Source organism: Pectinophora gossypiella, chromosome 14 (assembly GCF_024362695.1).
Source record: "Pectinophora gossypiella chromosome 14, ilPecGoss1.1, whole genome shotgun sequence".
In the NCBI taxonomy this organism is placed as follows: Eukaryota; Metazoa; Arthropoda; class Insecta; order Lepidoptera; family Gelechiidae; genus Pectinophora; species Pectinophora gossypiella.
The window spans coordinates 2,552,261-2,568,395 of record NC_065417.1 but is presented as its reverse complement, the minus strand read 5'-3'; the positions used below and the strand labels follow the sequence as shown (position 1 = coordinate 2,568,395).

At 39.5% G+C, this 16,135-nt stretch overlaps 1 protein-coding gene across 1 annotated transcript; it reads right to left on the bottom strand.

The window, feature by feature from the left end:
- Window positions 1-1,758: 1,758 nt before the first annotated feature.
- On the bottom strand, window positions 1,759-15,589 carry LOC126372529 (beta-1,3-glucan-binding protein-like). The gene is made up of 9 exons (XM_050018338.1): window positions 15,361-15,589; window positions 9,010-9,101; window positions 8,360-8,492; window positions 7,824-8,083; window positions 7,336-7,469; window positions 6,628-6,791; window positions 4,436-4,660; window positions 4,003-4,145; window positions 1,759-3,011 (listed from the first exon to the last, which is right to left on the bottom strand). The coding sequence occupies exons 1-9, from the start codon at window positions 15,488-15,490 to the stop codon at window positions 2,829-2,831; spliced, it is 1,464 nt and encodes a 487-aa protein (XP_049874295.1). The 5' UTR covers window positions 15,491-15,589; the 3' UTR covers window positions 1,759-2,828.
- Between the last annotated feature and the right edge of the window lie 546 nt (window positions 15,590-16,135).

Genomic DNA, 16,135 nt, shown 5'->3' with positions numbered 1-16,135 from the left:
TACAATAAAGAGTACAATATAGAGAGATAATAATAACATATATTTTTTTAAATTTGTTATTGAAATAGGCAACATCCTCTGTGGTCTAGTGGTTAGAGCGTTAGGATCACGATTTGGAGGTCTGGGTTCAATTCCCGATGGGGACATAGGTGAAATCACTTTGTGAGACTTTCCCTTGTTTGGTAAGGACTTTGCAGGCTTGAATCACCTGATTATCCAAAAAAATAGTTCTATTTTTCTTTTAATATAAAATGTAATATCATTCTCTATCTCCATTTATAAACTCTATAAAAATATCAAACACGTTGAGAAAAAGAGCAAAATAAAAAACCTAAGTTTTTATTCCTTATTAGTGAGATACCACATCCATTATTTTCGATGCTCGCTTAGGGACGGTACTGAAAAATATCGCCCGAAGGATGGAATATATAATGTACGGTCACGAGCATTAATATGTATACACTCAGGTACCATGTCACATTAACTATTTTAACAAATTGAACTGAAGAGTCACTAAATGTCAAATATGTTAGTGAGACAGAGTCCTAAAGCGTACATTATATTGCTCATGACTGTACGATCCTGACGATCCGATTAATCAAGCCATAGTGGCGGCCAAACAGCACGCGACACATCACTTCAGCACTTATCGCAATCGACCCTCTAGGGTCCATTAATTCTTTGAAATATGGGCACCAAACTGGGCACCCTTAGCGTCTGTTCCTTATTCTATGCTCTTAGCTACAATACAATAAGTCATCAATGAGTTTCGTCAAAAAAGATGAGGAAGAAAAAGTTCCGTAAGCTTTATTATTCTTCGAAGACAAATAAAATTATTGGGGACAGGGGATTCACATATTCAACCTATTTACTTAACATTACTGTCATTGTTTTCCTTATGATCATATCATAATATGTTCAGCAATATATCAGTAAATTAAGTATATAATAATTATACCTCTTTCAACGTACTATAGTGTTGAGTGATTAAAACTTGACCTCTGAGATAACTTAGCGTATATAACAGGAAAATAAACAATCATCTTGTTATTCTTATTTATATTGTCTATATACAGGATGTTAGTGACATCGTAACGAATACTAAGGGCGATGATTCGGCTCAAAAAGGTCGAGAATGAAAATAATATGTGGATAATTTAATTACATTAACTAAACACGAAATTACATAAATCATTAACAAAAATAATGCTATTTACTGCACTCGTCAAAAAGCCCGCCCCTGACTAATCCGGGCGCGAAGGTGCCCATTACACTAGCCGCATTTCATTATGTGGGTAGTTGTAATTTTTAATTTTGTTTTCCTTTCAGTCGTCTACTGATGGGTGCGCCTCTATGGTGTCCTATTAAGATAGGTCAGTTTAAATCCTAACTTTTTACGATTTTTACAGACGCTTGAAGTTGATATCAGTGTTGCCCTCTGGGTAAATTTTCACTGAACCCTGGCCTTTTTTGGTGAGCTGCGGCACCCGTATACCTTTATGTTTCCCAACTAAATATATTAATGTGTGTATATTTTAATGTTGTAAATGTATATGTGTGTCGTAGGTTTTACCTAAATAAACTTTTTTGTTATTTATTATTATTTTTAATGATTGCGGTCGTTGATGTTAGAACCGCTCAAGCGCTAGCGCAGTTGGATCCAATGAAGTGATTGTGGAGTTGCGCATGAGCAATGAGTTGTTGATGAAAATTGGTATAATAGGGCAACAATAGAAGGTAAACAAATAAAAAAATATGTTAATTATTTACGAATTAATTTTATTTTTCATCACATTGTAATCACATTCGCACAACTTATCCTATTAAATAGTCTATCGATTTTCTGCATACTTGTCTTAGATGAGATTAATAAGTAGTGAGTATTTTAGGAAGTATTTTTAATTTAATTTCATCTGGAAGTTTAGAATGGTTTTTACATGCATTTTTTTTTCAAACGCCCGCGCTTAAATGTTTAGGTTGCCTTCGAAGTAGTCGTAATGTTAAAATGGCCACATCGAAGCAATTCATCTGAGAAAGCAATATTGCTATTTGACATTTGTTTGCATTGCGCACTTACTTTTATATGCGCAAATGTCAAATGTTGTTGCTTTTTTTAGATGAATTGCTTCGATGTGGCCTTTCTACTCGCCAGTACTGTATCTACGCGACAGTCGCGCCCTAATCGCGTTTACCGTCGCGTCCCGCGATTTATTCAAACACATGGCAATGTATAAGAGCGTTCACGCAGAAGCGTTCAGTAATGCTGGTCATACACGTTACAGTCTACAGGGGAGGTATGGGAATAGACCTGTGCAGTTTTTGACCCTGCCCACGTGACCGCAGAATAAAAAAAATAATTATTTCGAGCATGTACTTCGACTCCCTGCGCAGCTCGCGTCAGTTGTTTTCTAGTGTCTGTGTGCGCGTCATCGTGTTCAACCGACGCCATCGCAAAAATAATTGAAGACCGGTAGCATTGGATCACCGGCAATCTTGTCTCCGGTAGACTGTAGCCGACATGGCCGGGTTAAGATCTTAGATCCTAGGGTCCTATCAGACTGAGTTTTCTGTCGTGACGCGCTCGAGTTCTAGATCGTTGTATTACTGTACAATTTAAATACGTTGACCTGTAAATACGAGTGACCGGCCATTATGACTCTCACCTTTACACCAGCTGTTTATCGAGTATGTCTATATAACGTGATACAACACAGCAATCATTGCGTGACGGCTTTCCATCTTACAACCCTTAAACGAGTCTTTACACACCAATAAATTTACCAAACATAATTCTATAATTAAAATTGCACAATTCCCTAAACTAATGGTTATAGCGAGTAGATCCTGATGTAGTCAATCTTGAGGTCTGGGTCGTACCACGTCGGGAGCCAGGTGCTCTGATCGTTGTAGAAGTTGAGCATGGCCTTGAAGCTGCGGTTCTTCCAGGGTTTGTCTGGCTCGTCCGGGAAGTCGTGTACTCCTCCCACTCGAAGACCCAGGGCGAGGTAGAACTGTCGATGAAGAGGATATTTTTTGAGTATTCATCGCCCGTGTGGGTTGCGAAATCAATGCCCGATCTCATCAATCCTGATGTCAGGGTTAATCATTGAGCCGTTAAAGGTCCAATAAAACGAGGTAAAGTGCAATCTTCTTCTTCTATCGTGTGGGTTGTGAGGTGGATTACCAACCTCATCAAACCTAGTGTCTGGGTTACTATTGAGCCGCTAAAGGTCCCTGACATGACTCATTTAAGGACTCAATAATAACCCTGACACCAGGGTTAATGGGGTTGGTAATCCACCTCACAACCCACACGAAAGAAGAAGACTGGGATTAGAACCCGGGACCTCCGGATCGTGAGCCCAACGCTCAACCACTAGACCACGGAGGCTGAGGTGCAATAAAAGACATGATGTAAGTTATGAAAACTATTCACGGTAATATACTAAACTTCTTCATCTTATCGTGTGGGTTGTGACGTAGAATACCAGCCTCATCAACCCTGGTGTCAGGGTTATGATTGAACCGCCAAAGGCCCCTAACATGGCTCATGTAACGATTACTCACTTACATCAGTAAATAGTAACCGGGACCAACAGCTTAACGTGCCTTCCGAAGCACGGATCATCTTACTTTCGGACAATCAGGTGATCAGCCTGTAATGTCTTAACCAAACTAGGGATCACAAAGTGATTTTTGTGATATGTCCCCACCGGGATTCGAACGGCCTCTGTGGTCCAGTGGTTGAGCGTTGGACTCACGATCCGGAGGCCCCAGGTTCGAATATTCTAAAAATACAAATTATTATTTTTATTTGGTGACTCCTTGCAATCCACTAAAAATACACATTTACATAAAAACCAGCCTATTTCCCGTTGGGATAGACAGAGACAACCTACTTTCGCTTCTTCCACACGTGTTTAGAGTACTCTTGACCTGGATTTTTAAAACATCCCGGATCTTATAGAAATTATGGTACTTTTAAAGTAAAAACATACTTACCATCTGATCGAGAGGCGCCATTACAGTTCCCTTGAGCCAGTGCGCGGCGTGAGGCACCGCGTGTTGCCTGGCGCTGGAGTAGAACCCTTCACCAGGGTCCACCGTGCCGTACTGAACACCGTCCACTTGCATAACCAGACCGTCTGCAATACAAGATTTTGATTACCATCAGTGTATCAAAACTTACAAGTCTACACGTTCTCAAGCTACAAGTTACTCACATGTCATCATCATCATCATCTCCCTAGCATTATCCCGTTTTCACAGGGTCCGCTTACCTAACCTGAAGATTTGACAGGTCCGGTTTTTACAGAAGCGACTGCCTGTCTGACCTTCCAACCCGCGAAGGCAAATCCAGCCCAATACAGTTTAGGCCACATACCTTCGAAAATGCATTTCTCGGGAATGTGGGTTTGTTCAAATTCAAACCTACCTGGCTTCCAAATCAGCGTGTAGTTGTGAAAGTCCATACTCCAGTTTTCGATGCCAATCTTCTCCTTCATCAGTTTCGACCTGTACGGCTCCGCATCAGACAGGACTGGTCCAGCGTATAACTTCTTGGCGAAGGTCGGATTTCCCTTGACAAATGCCACCCTCATCAAACCAGATTCATAGCGAGACGCGCCGTAGATGTTTGATAGAGGCTCCAAGTTTATTTCTAAATAAAAAAAGAAAATGTGATTTCTGATTCCGTGTGGCCTTACCCAGATCGGGAATGAGTGTACAATCAAAGAGCAAAAGTACAGTCACTGTGCCCTGGGAATTATTTGTAAACAGTGGTGAAATTATGAACCATTAGTTGTCATAATTATAAAATTTATGTTTTTGTAGGTGTTTTTGGTCTATTACAGAAACGACATGTAACCAGGAGGTATTAAGTGCAACCTGTTAATTTATTACTTTGCAAGAAACTGGTTGGACTTTAACACCTTAATGTACGTTTAAAATGTATTGTATGTAGATTACGATCATTAATATTATTATATACTTATTCACTTTAGTACCATATCACATCACCTTTTTATCAAATTGAACTGTAAGACTTACTAAATGTCAAATATGTAAATGCGTCAGGGTTCCAAAATCCTGCCGAACTTAAACGCGAACTTGTTCCTGGTGGTCATGATTATTTTCGTATAATACATGACTATGCTGAGTGTTAGTGACACCGTACCGAATACTGAGGGGGCTGATTCAGGTCATGATTCTAAGTTAATATCAGGTGGAATCCGTCGCAAAAGTATGGAACTTTTCATGACTTTTGCGACGGAAAATTCCACTTTACTCAGAATCATGAGTTGAATCACTCCCCTCAGTATACGGTACGGTGTAGCGGTGTCACTAAAACCCTATATACTACAAATGTCCACGTTGATACATCCAACCAGTTCGTCAACCGGTCGTTTGACCGGTCTTTATCTATCGAATTAACCTTTTAAGCCTCCGACTCTTGATGTTCAGCAATATAATAGCATTATAGTCGCCTTAAGCGATGCTATCTTGAGTTACAATTAATTAAGATTGTCTTGTCTGGGACCGAAGCTAAGTCCTGGATCAATGTCTTCGGTGGAAAATTAAAAGGTATTAGTTATATCAATTATGTTTTAAATTGTACTGTGTTATTCAATTTATCAAAGACAATTTAGAAATGTTAGTGGGGATCCCTATTTTTTTCTAGTACTTACTTGATAAATACTTATAGCCTGTCTTACTTCAGGGATAACTAGCATTTTTCTGTACCCAAAGGATGCCTGGAAGAAAATGCTGCTTGAGCAATAAAGCCATCTATTGTGCCTTTTTGTATCTGTTGTCTTTTTTCTGTATCTTGTGCCAATTGTGCTCAATAAAGTATTTTATAAATCTATTTATCGTTCTAATGGTGAAATAATTTTCGAAATCAGCCCATTAGCTTTTGAATTTATTCAATGAAATTGAATTTGAATTCGAATTTAAATTTTGAATTTTGTAACTATAGATTATAGGTTTTTGAAATTCGGACATTTTAGCTGAGTTATCACCGAAGTAAACTAGAGCCATAAAGAAAAGGAGAAAGATGTAGGAAGAGAGAGATGGAGAGATAGAAACAGACAGATAGGACATCATATTTAAGGAAGAATTATGATTTCAAAAATAAATTAATATAACATGCATCACACCTGTAACCCAGAAGGGGTAAGCAGAGTTGTATAATACATGCACCCACTCGTCGCCAGCTATGTCTAAGTTCCATGTTATAGGTAGATACATATTTCCATTTACCAAGTAAATCGCGGGATATCAATTTTTAAAAGTATAAGTTTGATCCAAACATGAATTGAACTTAAAAGAGTTGAATTTAGTAGTTTAGATACGGGCCGGGATTCCCTGAACATCATGGAAAAAAAGAAGCAATATTGCAATTTGACATTTGCGCATATAAAAGTAAGTAAGTGTGCAATGCAAATAAATGTCGTATAGCAATATGGCTTCTTTAGATGAAATGCTTCGATGTGGGGTCTATTTAGGGGGCTCCCGTACGTCCCGCTTTTTTGCCCTTTTTAGCCCAATAAACCTGCTGTTGTTTACCTAGTACGGAACACTTCGTGCGCGAGTCCGACTCGCACTTGGCCGGTTTCGTCCACTTACCTGGTAACAACCAGCTTCCAGCAGGCATCTTGGCTCTGACCTCAATCCTGCCGAACTTAAACGCGAACTTGTTCCTCGTGGTCAGTTTTCCAGTTATGACTGGCGGCAGAATCTGAGCTCCAGACGCCTGCCGCTTGCATTCCGTGCCTATTTGACCTGTGCACCTGGAAAACAATGATACATACTTATGTACACATTCATCATACATAAACTCACGTCTATTTCCCACCGGAATTCCATAGTAGCAGCTTCGATCCTGAGACACTTCTCTTGCTTCCTCCACATTCATCTATGATTTCATACACGTACGCCACACAGATGAACACACTCAGGTATTTCGGTATAATACGCTTCTATGTTGTTAAAGCAATCACTTTCAGACAACCTTGAGGTGTAATGTTGAAAAAAATTCACGAGCAATACGATCAGAAGTTAATTTTCGTCTTTATGTGAATGGTATTAAATATTTTTATTGATGTTATCTTAGGGCATCCCGGTGAAAGGATTCTGTATTCTGCATATTTTTGTGAAGGAACGGTTCAAGTCAAAAGCAGAAATCGTGGTGATGTGACTTACTTCAGATTTCAGAGAAGACATCCGCATTTCGCTTGTCATGGGAGCAAGCTGTTATTCGAGCCCAACACCCCACCAGGAAATAAAGGATTAGAAGAAGAAGTAGCGAGAAGACATCAATCAAAGGCAACTTACGTATTGGTGAGATCTAACTGATCATGAATGAAGCCCTCTCCATACTGCGTCTCCAGCAAGACTGGTGATATCACCAGGTTTCCATCTTCCAAGTCCAGTGTGTTTTCCTTCATATACACATTGAATGGGTAGTCCTGAAATTGAAAGGTGATTTGATTTTGGATAATATGGCTTTGTTCTTTTAACGTGTGGGTTGAGAGATAAATGACCAACCTCATCAACTCTGAAGTCAGAGTTATTATTGAGCTCATGTAACTACGTACTTACATTAGTAAGTAGTAATCGGGATCAACGGATTAACGTGTTTTACGAAGCACGGGTCATCTTATTTTCAGAAGGTGACAAGGAAGGAGTATAGGGCCTCTAACAGACCAGGGTTGATGAGGTCACAACCCTCTCATAAGAAGAAGAGAAGAAGTTCATTTGCGAACGGACGAAGGATTTGCTGCTGCAGCTCTTATCAAAACCACTCTTTTAAAACAACTTACCGGCTCATCCGGGAACTTGACTTCTGGTTCCCAGTTGAAAAGGTCCTTCAGACCTTCCTTTTCAAACTCTTCACTGAAGAGCAGTATCCCCTTGCAGACGCTGGCTTGTCCTTGGACGAGAGTCTGTGAGGCCTGGCATGGAGGATCTGGCTTCCTGGTAGGCTGGGTTGGTTGACCACGGCTGGTTGTGGTGTCTGGAGTTGGTGGTTGGGTTGGAACCATGCCTGTGTCTACTGGCTTGCCATCTTCGCTTACGAATTCTGAAAGCAGATGGATTTTGTGAATACTTGCTCATTGCATCTCTTGTGGGTTGTGGAATCGACGACAAACCTCATCAGTACTGGTGAAAGCAGGCAGAAATTGTTGTTTAGCAATATCGCCGTCTATTGTGCAAATAACCGTTTGTGCACGTCCTAAGTATAATTATGTTTCTGTGCAATACATAATTATTGATTGATTGAAAATCCTTTTTCAAGTGGGCAAATGCAACGTTATTGCTAAAAGCAGCTGTACTTTTTCGAATACATCTAACTCACCAGTGACAGTCCATTCACCGTTATCCTGTCTGTAGCCCAGTCCATCTTTGATAACGTACGTCCAGAAGTAGATCTTGTCTCCAATCTTCAGCTTAGCCTCTCTGTCTCTGAAGGTCCACCTCCCTTCTTTGGCCTTCAATACAACACAAAGAGATTAAATAAAATAAAAACGCAGACAGTGGCCTTAAGCTTAATGCACATAAAGGTGGCATCAGCGGGCTTAGCACCGTAAGCACGCGACTCTTTCTCGCCGCTATAGAGATCATCTGTCTCTTTCTGTGCAGTACTGTGAGAGAGAGAGACGGGTGACCTATGTCGAGGCGAGAAAGAGTCGCGCGCTTACAGTGCTAAGCCCACAGAGTGGTCCTGACCTACTGCACACCCCAGACACTTCATACAAAACACCTCGTTTTACAGACACTACACATTGACGTTATCGTACACGCGGATGAAGTGTGTGACGTCAGGGATCTTCTGGGTGAGCTCGCTCCATGTTAGGCCTCGTCAATGCCTTCGGGCAAGTCTGGGGCCAAGAGCAAACCCATCAAAGGTAAAAAAACTAACACCTGTATTCTAAGATGTTCGATAGACTTCCGAGTCGAGCATGTCATACTGCCAACATAACAATATGAAAATAATGTTTTCTTTACCTTCGTGATGTCTCGTGCCCACTGGCCAGCTTCCAGACCTTCCATTTCCTCATTCAACTTCCCATGGAACGCGAAGAGTGAGAATCCATCATCTGTAATGATATTTTGTCAAGCGTTAGTAACCGGTCAGACCTTCCAACCCGCGATAACCAGCCCAACACAGGTTAGGTCACATACTTCTGAAAATTGTATGGGGAATGTGGGTTTCCTGAAGATGTTTTCCTTCACCGTTGAACACGTGATAATCATTTATGATACAAACGTGAATTCGAAAACAAATTCGACAATCATTGGTTTTAGTAGTACTGTGTTTGTAATATACTTAAGTATTAACATTACAAAAAGGGATGACCATAGCCAATCCAAACAGAAAATCCATTGGCTACAGGTGGCTTGAGAAAAATCCGTTCGCTGTTAATTTTGAACGGTTTGGAACAGTAAACGTACCGTGAACGTAACGTTAATTATAGTTCACTGCCTTTTGGCAATCACTGTACCTACACTAAGGCTTGTGTTTCGGGAGCTTTTGAAAAAGTAAGGTCTTCGACCCCTGTGCCGTGTTTATCATAACTTACAAGTCTACACCTTAACAGCCTCCGTGGTCTAGTGGTTAGAGCATTAGGCTCACGATCTGGAGGGTCAGGGTTCGATTCCCGATGGGGACATTGTCGAAATCACTTTGTGAGACTGTCCTTTGCTTGGTAAGGACTTTTCAGGCTTGAATCACCTGTTTGTCCGAAAAAGTAAGATGATTCCGTGCTTCGGAGGGCACGTTAAGCCGTTGGTCCCGGCTATTAGCCGCAAAAACACCTCCACCAACCCGCAGTGGAGCAGCGTGGTGGAGTATGCTCCATACCCCCTCCGGTTGATTGAGGGGAGGCCTGTGCCCAGCAGTGGGACGTATATAGGCAGTTTATGTATGTTATGTACAAGTCTACACGTCCACAAGCTACAAGTTACTCACAAGTACGTGCAAATTACGCTTATCAAAAACGGTAGAGGGATTGTAAAATATACTTGTAAAAATAAATATTGACACTTGTAACATGTAATTTACAGGGCTTGTATGTTTTGATAAACAGGGCACAAGTTTTTTTTTCCGTCGGGCGTCATGCAACATGCATAATATGGTTTCAAAAATCTTGATTAACCGGTTGACAAGTTCTAGTGTTTACAAACCTACCGACAAGCTTGTTATTATAATGGTTGAGATCTGCTATTAATTAATAGTCTAGTTTCCAACTAGTCAAATCAGTTACTTTTTACTAAACGTTAAAATATTTAATTTGTATGAAAAGGCAACCTCTGTGACGTCACAGAATAACGTGTTTAAATAAAATAAAATAAATAAATAAATAAATCTTTGTTCGTTTTAAACAATATATTTTATAGATGCTAGTTGACCCAAGCCCCCTTTAAACTGGGAAAGTCTGTGTCAGGAGGCTTGGCCTTTCCTTATCTTAACTTACTTAATTAGTGACTTATTATACCAAATATGTATGTATTATATCTATTTCTTTCCTTAATATAATATTTTTATCTTTTTATTATTGTACTTAGGAGTGCAGATGGATGTGTGAGTGTGTGTATGTAGGTAATGTGTGTGGTGTATGTATACGTGTGTGCGCTTATGTATATAAAATAAAACAGAAATCAATACCAAATAATACTAATATATTTATTTATTTATTTTATATATAAATAAGTACAAGTAAGTACAAAACTGTGTTTGTGTTTGTGTGTGTGTGTTTACTTTTTATTTTGAAATTGAAATATATAAATATATTTATTTTATCTATGAGGCAAACTTGGATACGCCGTAGGAGGAAAATCGGATTAGAAAAAGGAATATTGGTTCATTAACAGCTAAATACTGTTAAGTAAGATGTATCTGCATAGGAACGTTATTTTTCCTCCTAATGCTGTAATCGGTTGCTTTTCTGACAAGTTTCCTTGTTAATGAGTGGATTATCATGTCAGGATGGCGTGCATATTTCACTATCTATTTAATATTGAATTGCTTGAGGTACAGTTTTCATGAGCATCATCATCATCATCAGCCCATTAACGTCCCCACTGCTGGGGCACGGGCCTTCCCTATGGATGGGTAGGGAGCATAGGTACAGTTTATTGAAGTATGTTTCAGAACATAGTTCCCACACGTTTGGGCGATATCCCACTATGCGTGACAAGCTGACGTCAGGATGGCGGGCATATTTCACTATCTATTTAATATTGAATTGCTTGAGGTACAGTTTTCATGAGCATAGGTACAGTTTAGGTACAGTAATTTTTTTTTAAAGAACGTCTAGGGCCCTGTGCCGAGGTTTTTCTTGCAGCTTCTTTTCCCCGGCTATACAGGTTGTGAGAAGCTGCAGTAGTTTTAGGCGGATGAGACGTTCGTTATGTAAAATTGACGATTCAAAGTGTAACTATGTTACCTATTGAATAAAGATATTTTTTCATTTGAATTTGAATTATTACGTACACATTTCGTGACTATTCAGACATCTCTCACGCCATCCTGACACACATAGATTATCTTGGTGTTAATTGAACGTGGCTCATTGATCAGCTGCGCTTATGATAAGCTTATTATGAGATTAATGATTCCGTAAATGATAAAAATGCCTGATACTAAATGTATTCCTATTTATGTGTCTGTGTTTATATATTACGTTAGGACATTACAGAATGATCATCTGAAGCTTAGGGCACGTTAAGCCGTTGGTGCCGGTTGCTACTTAGTGATGTAATACTTAATGAAGTAAGTAGTCGTTACATGTACTTAATGAAGTAAGTAGTCGTTACATGTACTTAATGAAGTAAGTAGTCGTTACATGTACTTAATGAAGTAAGTAGTCGTTACATGTACTTAATGAAGTAAGTAGTCGTTACATGTACTTAATGAAGTAAGTAGTCGTTACATGTACTTAATGAAGTAAGTAGTCGTTACATGTACTTAATGAAGTAAGTAGTCGTTACATGTACTTAATGAAGTAAGTAGTCGTTACATGTACTTAATGAAGTAAGTAGTCGTTACATGTACTTAATGAAGTAAGTAGTCATGTCAGGCGCCAGTGCCGGTTCAATAATAATAGTAGTGACACCAGGGTTGATGAGGTTGGTAATCCACCTTACAACGGACGATATTTTTTTTTTACGTGATTTATTGTACATTTGCCGCAGATGGCATTAACTACTTGGCCGGACAAATGGGGAGCGCTGAAGGCTCTCACCCGGTACAACTATTAAGACAACAGGCCTGAGGGTGCCCAGTTGGGCGTGAACCTCGGCTCAGGGCGTCGTCTGAGAGGAAAAATATTTGAAAGAATTAATCGACCCTAGTGGGTCGATAGCGATAAGCGCTGAATGAGGGAAATCGTCGACCACGCCGGCGGGGTCGGTATCGGGGTCCTGAAGTGTTTGGTGTCGCGAGCTGATTGGCTGCCTCTATGGCACAGCAGACGATAGAAGACTAGATATATATATCCGAATGTCGTACTTTCTAAAACCCACTTATCCATGTCAGGATCATATGACAAAGTTCGTTTGAGGGTTGACAGCGGAGCAAATGAGGATATGGGTCTACTTAGCTTTAGCCTTTGTAATTGACAGACTGTTTATTTTCATTTTGGTCAATGTTTTTCAAAGGAAATGTTTTTGGTAACTGCTTTTTTATGTTAGTAGAGACCTTAATTTTGTCGTGTTTTATGTCGTTTAACATGTGAAACATGGAATTATGGATCTACCTACTCCACTCCCATCTCATCAGTCATCCCGTGATCATGGCACTTGCAACAGTGTCGAAATATCGGGAGTCTCACATCCCTGCTTTAAACGCGGTAAGTACCCGTAATTATGTGAAACATAAACCCAACAAAGCATCACGCCTGTATCCCTGAAGGGGTAGGCAGAGGTGTATAGTATTATGTACACGCCCACTCCTGGCCAGCTATGCTAACAACTGAATGAGACCGTTTATATATGAAATTAATCTTATAATCGTGTGGGTTGTGAGGTGAATTAGAAAGAAAGAAAGAAAGAAAGAAACATTTATTATTTAGGACACCACAGACACGGATTACATATACAATATATACATTATAATGACATCACATCAGAAATCAACGCACACACGAAATATTTTCTATATAGAAACATGGAAAACGAACACAGAAACTTATACCAATTACCTGGGGACCTGCGCTGATAATAACCCTGACGCCGGGGTTGATGGTGTTGGTAATTCACCTCACAACGCACATGATAGAAAAAGAAGATACCCAGTTATCTTCATCAGTTAGATCAGCCTGTAAAGCTTTAACCAACCTAAGGATCACAAAGTGATTTTTGTGATGTTGACACCGGGATTTGAACTCGGGCCCTCCGGATCGTGAGCCCAACGTTCAAACCACTGGACCACGGCGGCCGTTGGTCGTTTTTTTCCATGATAGTAGGTTAAAATAAATAATACTCTCGGACGCAAAACTATTTCTTTTATGCTTCGTTTGTTTTTGGATAAGCTTTTTTTGTTAATCTGTTACTTCGAGTGCTTTGACCTTAGGCCGTTGACCCACGAACAGCGTCGAATAGCCTTAATAATTATGTTTAATTTATGCATAATATCCGATGTCTGAGTGCGTTGATAGTATATTGCGTTTTTATGGCGTCTTTTAAGTGCAAATTAAAATTCAATAATATCTTTATTCAATAGGTAACATAGTTACACTTTGAATCGTCAATTTTTACATAACGAACGTCTCATCCGCCTAAAACTATTGCAGCTTCTCACAACCTGTATAGCTGGGGAAAAGAAGCTGCAAGAAAAACCTCGGCACAGGGCCCTCGACGTTCTTTAAAAAAAATAAACATAAAATATTACAGGCTGATCACGTGATTGTCCGAAAGTAAGATAATCCGTGCTTCGGAAGGCACGTTAAGCCGTTGGTCCCGGCTATTAGCCGTAAAAACACCTCCACCAACCCGCAGTGGAGCAGCGTGGTGGAGTATGCTCCATACCCCCCTCCGGTTGATTGAGGGGAGGCCTGTGCCCAGCAGTGGGACGTATATAGGCAGTTTATGAATAAACTAACCTCACTTGAGATTGTCCTCAAGATCACGCTCAAGTCCCTTTAGAACTGTCACATTGACATCTTGAGGGCAGCCTCGAGGCTGAGATTATTTATTTATCTATTTATTTGTACACAATAAAACGCTAGATGGCAAGAGGGAAACCACTGCCTTATTTTTCCCTAAAAAAGTAGCATGGAAAATGCTGCACCGACAAGAGCGTGGCTCTTAAATTGATGATGATGACATAATAAAACAGACACAAAGAACATGAGATTTCTACCCAATAACATGCAGAGGTTGTTTGAGTTATTTGTTTTAATTAACATTGATAATTATTGCTAATTGATTTTATCCAATAGTCCAAAACAACATGACGTGTTTCCCTCAGTAGCGTATCTTAATAGCGGAAAATCTCACAACGAAAACATAACTATGTTTATAATAACCTACCTATTTTGAAACAACTCAAATTGCATCATTTAATTTATCCTTGTAGAAAACTATACACGAAGAAGTATACAAACATCATCTATTCATCCGGTAACAGTAGAGTCGTGAGCAATATCATGTACCCACTTTAGAACCCTGTCGCATTATCATATTTGACATTTAATGAGCGTTACGGTTTAATTTGTCAAAAAAGTTAATGTGACATGGTTTCAAAGTGTATACATATTAGTACTCGTGACCGTACATAGGACAGATACACGATACGTGGCAGAAGAAAAGAGAAGAGAAGAGTGGGCAGAAGTACAAGTAATTATAAGGCACTGAGACATTTCATCCACTTCTCTCATGTGTTTTAAGTTTACGCGGTTATTATCATAATTAAAACACATAATAACGGGTTCTTACCGCGTTTAAATGGGGATATGAGACTCCCGATATTTCGACACTGTTGCAAGTGCCATGATGACGGGATGACTGATGAGATTGGAGTGGATTTAAACGCCCATTTAAACGCGGTAAGAACCCGTTATTATGTGTTTTAATTCTCTCATGTGGGTTGTGTGATCAATGACCGATCATCAAACCCAAAAGGACAGCCTCAAAAGGATTTTTGTGATTAAGTCTCCACCGGAAATCGAACCCGGGTCCTCCGGATCGTGAGCCCAACAAGTACTCAAGCATTGGCCCTCCGTGGTCCAGTGCTTAACCATTAGTGATTGTAATAGAAACTTTAATGACATAATGTTTTGTCCTTGTGATTTCTTACAATATTCCTAACAGTAACATAATTAATTATAACCTCCTAAAATAAAAATAATCTCTTACCTGGTACAGAAACCCTTAATCCTTTAGGGTATATGGCTTCTAATTTGGCAGGAGGAACGGTATACTGTTGCGCTCTTGGTTGAGCTGTGACGAACGCAGCAAGAGCGAGGAAACAATAATAAATAAACATTTTAGCTGCCGTTACGTCCACTCGCGTCCGCGGTTGCGTGCAGACTGATCCGGTGGCACTGAGATGGTAGGCTGCGTCTGAGCATCGGATGAGTGAAGATTGTGTAGAAGTGGCAGACTTGCATTGTTTTGCTGGTAACAAAGGTAATAGTTATTTAAAATTACATGAATAAACAAATATGTGACACGTAAGTTTACAATGAAGTTGTAATAAACTACTTACTTGAAGCACGTAAATGTACGTAATGTATGCACGTAATTTTGATTGTCTATTAGAAAATTTCAAAGATAGGTATTCAAATATTATGAGACCGATTTGAAAAAAAAGTACTAAAAGTACAAAACATAGCTCAATTTAATTTTGTTCTTTATAGGTCGATTGAATGATGACAGCATGGACACGAAGAGGTACGTATCTGTGCAATTATACGTCATAAAATAATGAGTAAGTAAGTATTTTTTTCAATACACAACATCGCACAAAAGTAGCTACGTAATGATAACATTATACATTATACAGTCATGAGCATTATTATGTACCCACTTTAGAACCCTGTCGCACTATAATATTAGACATTTAATGAGACTTACCGTTTCATTTCCCAAAAAAGTTAATGAGACATGGTTTCAAAGTGTATACATATTA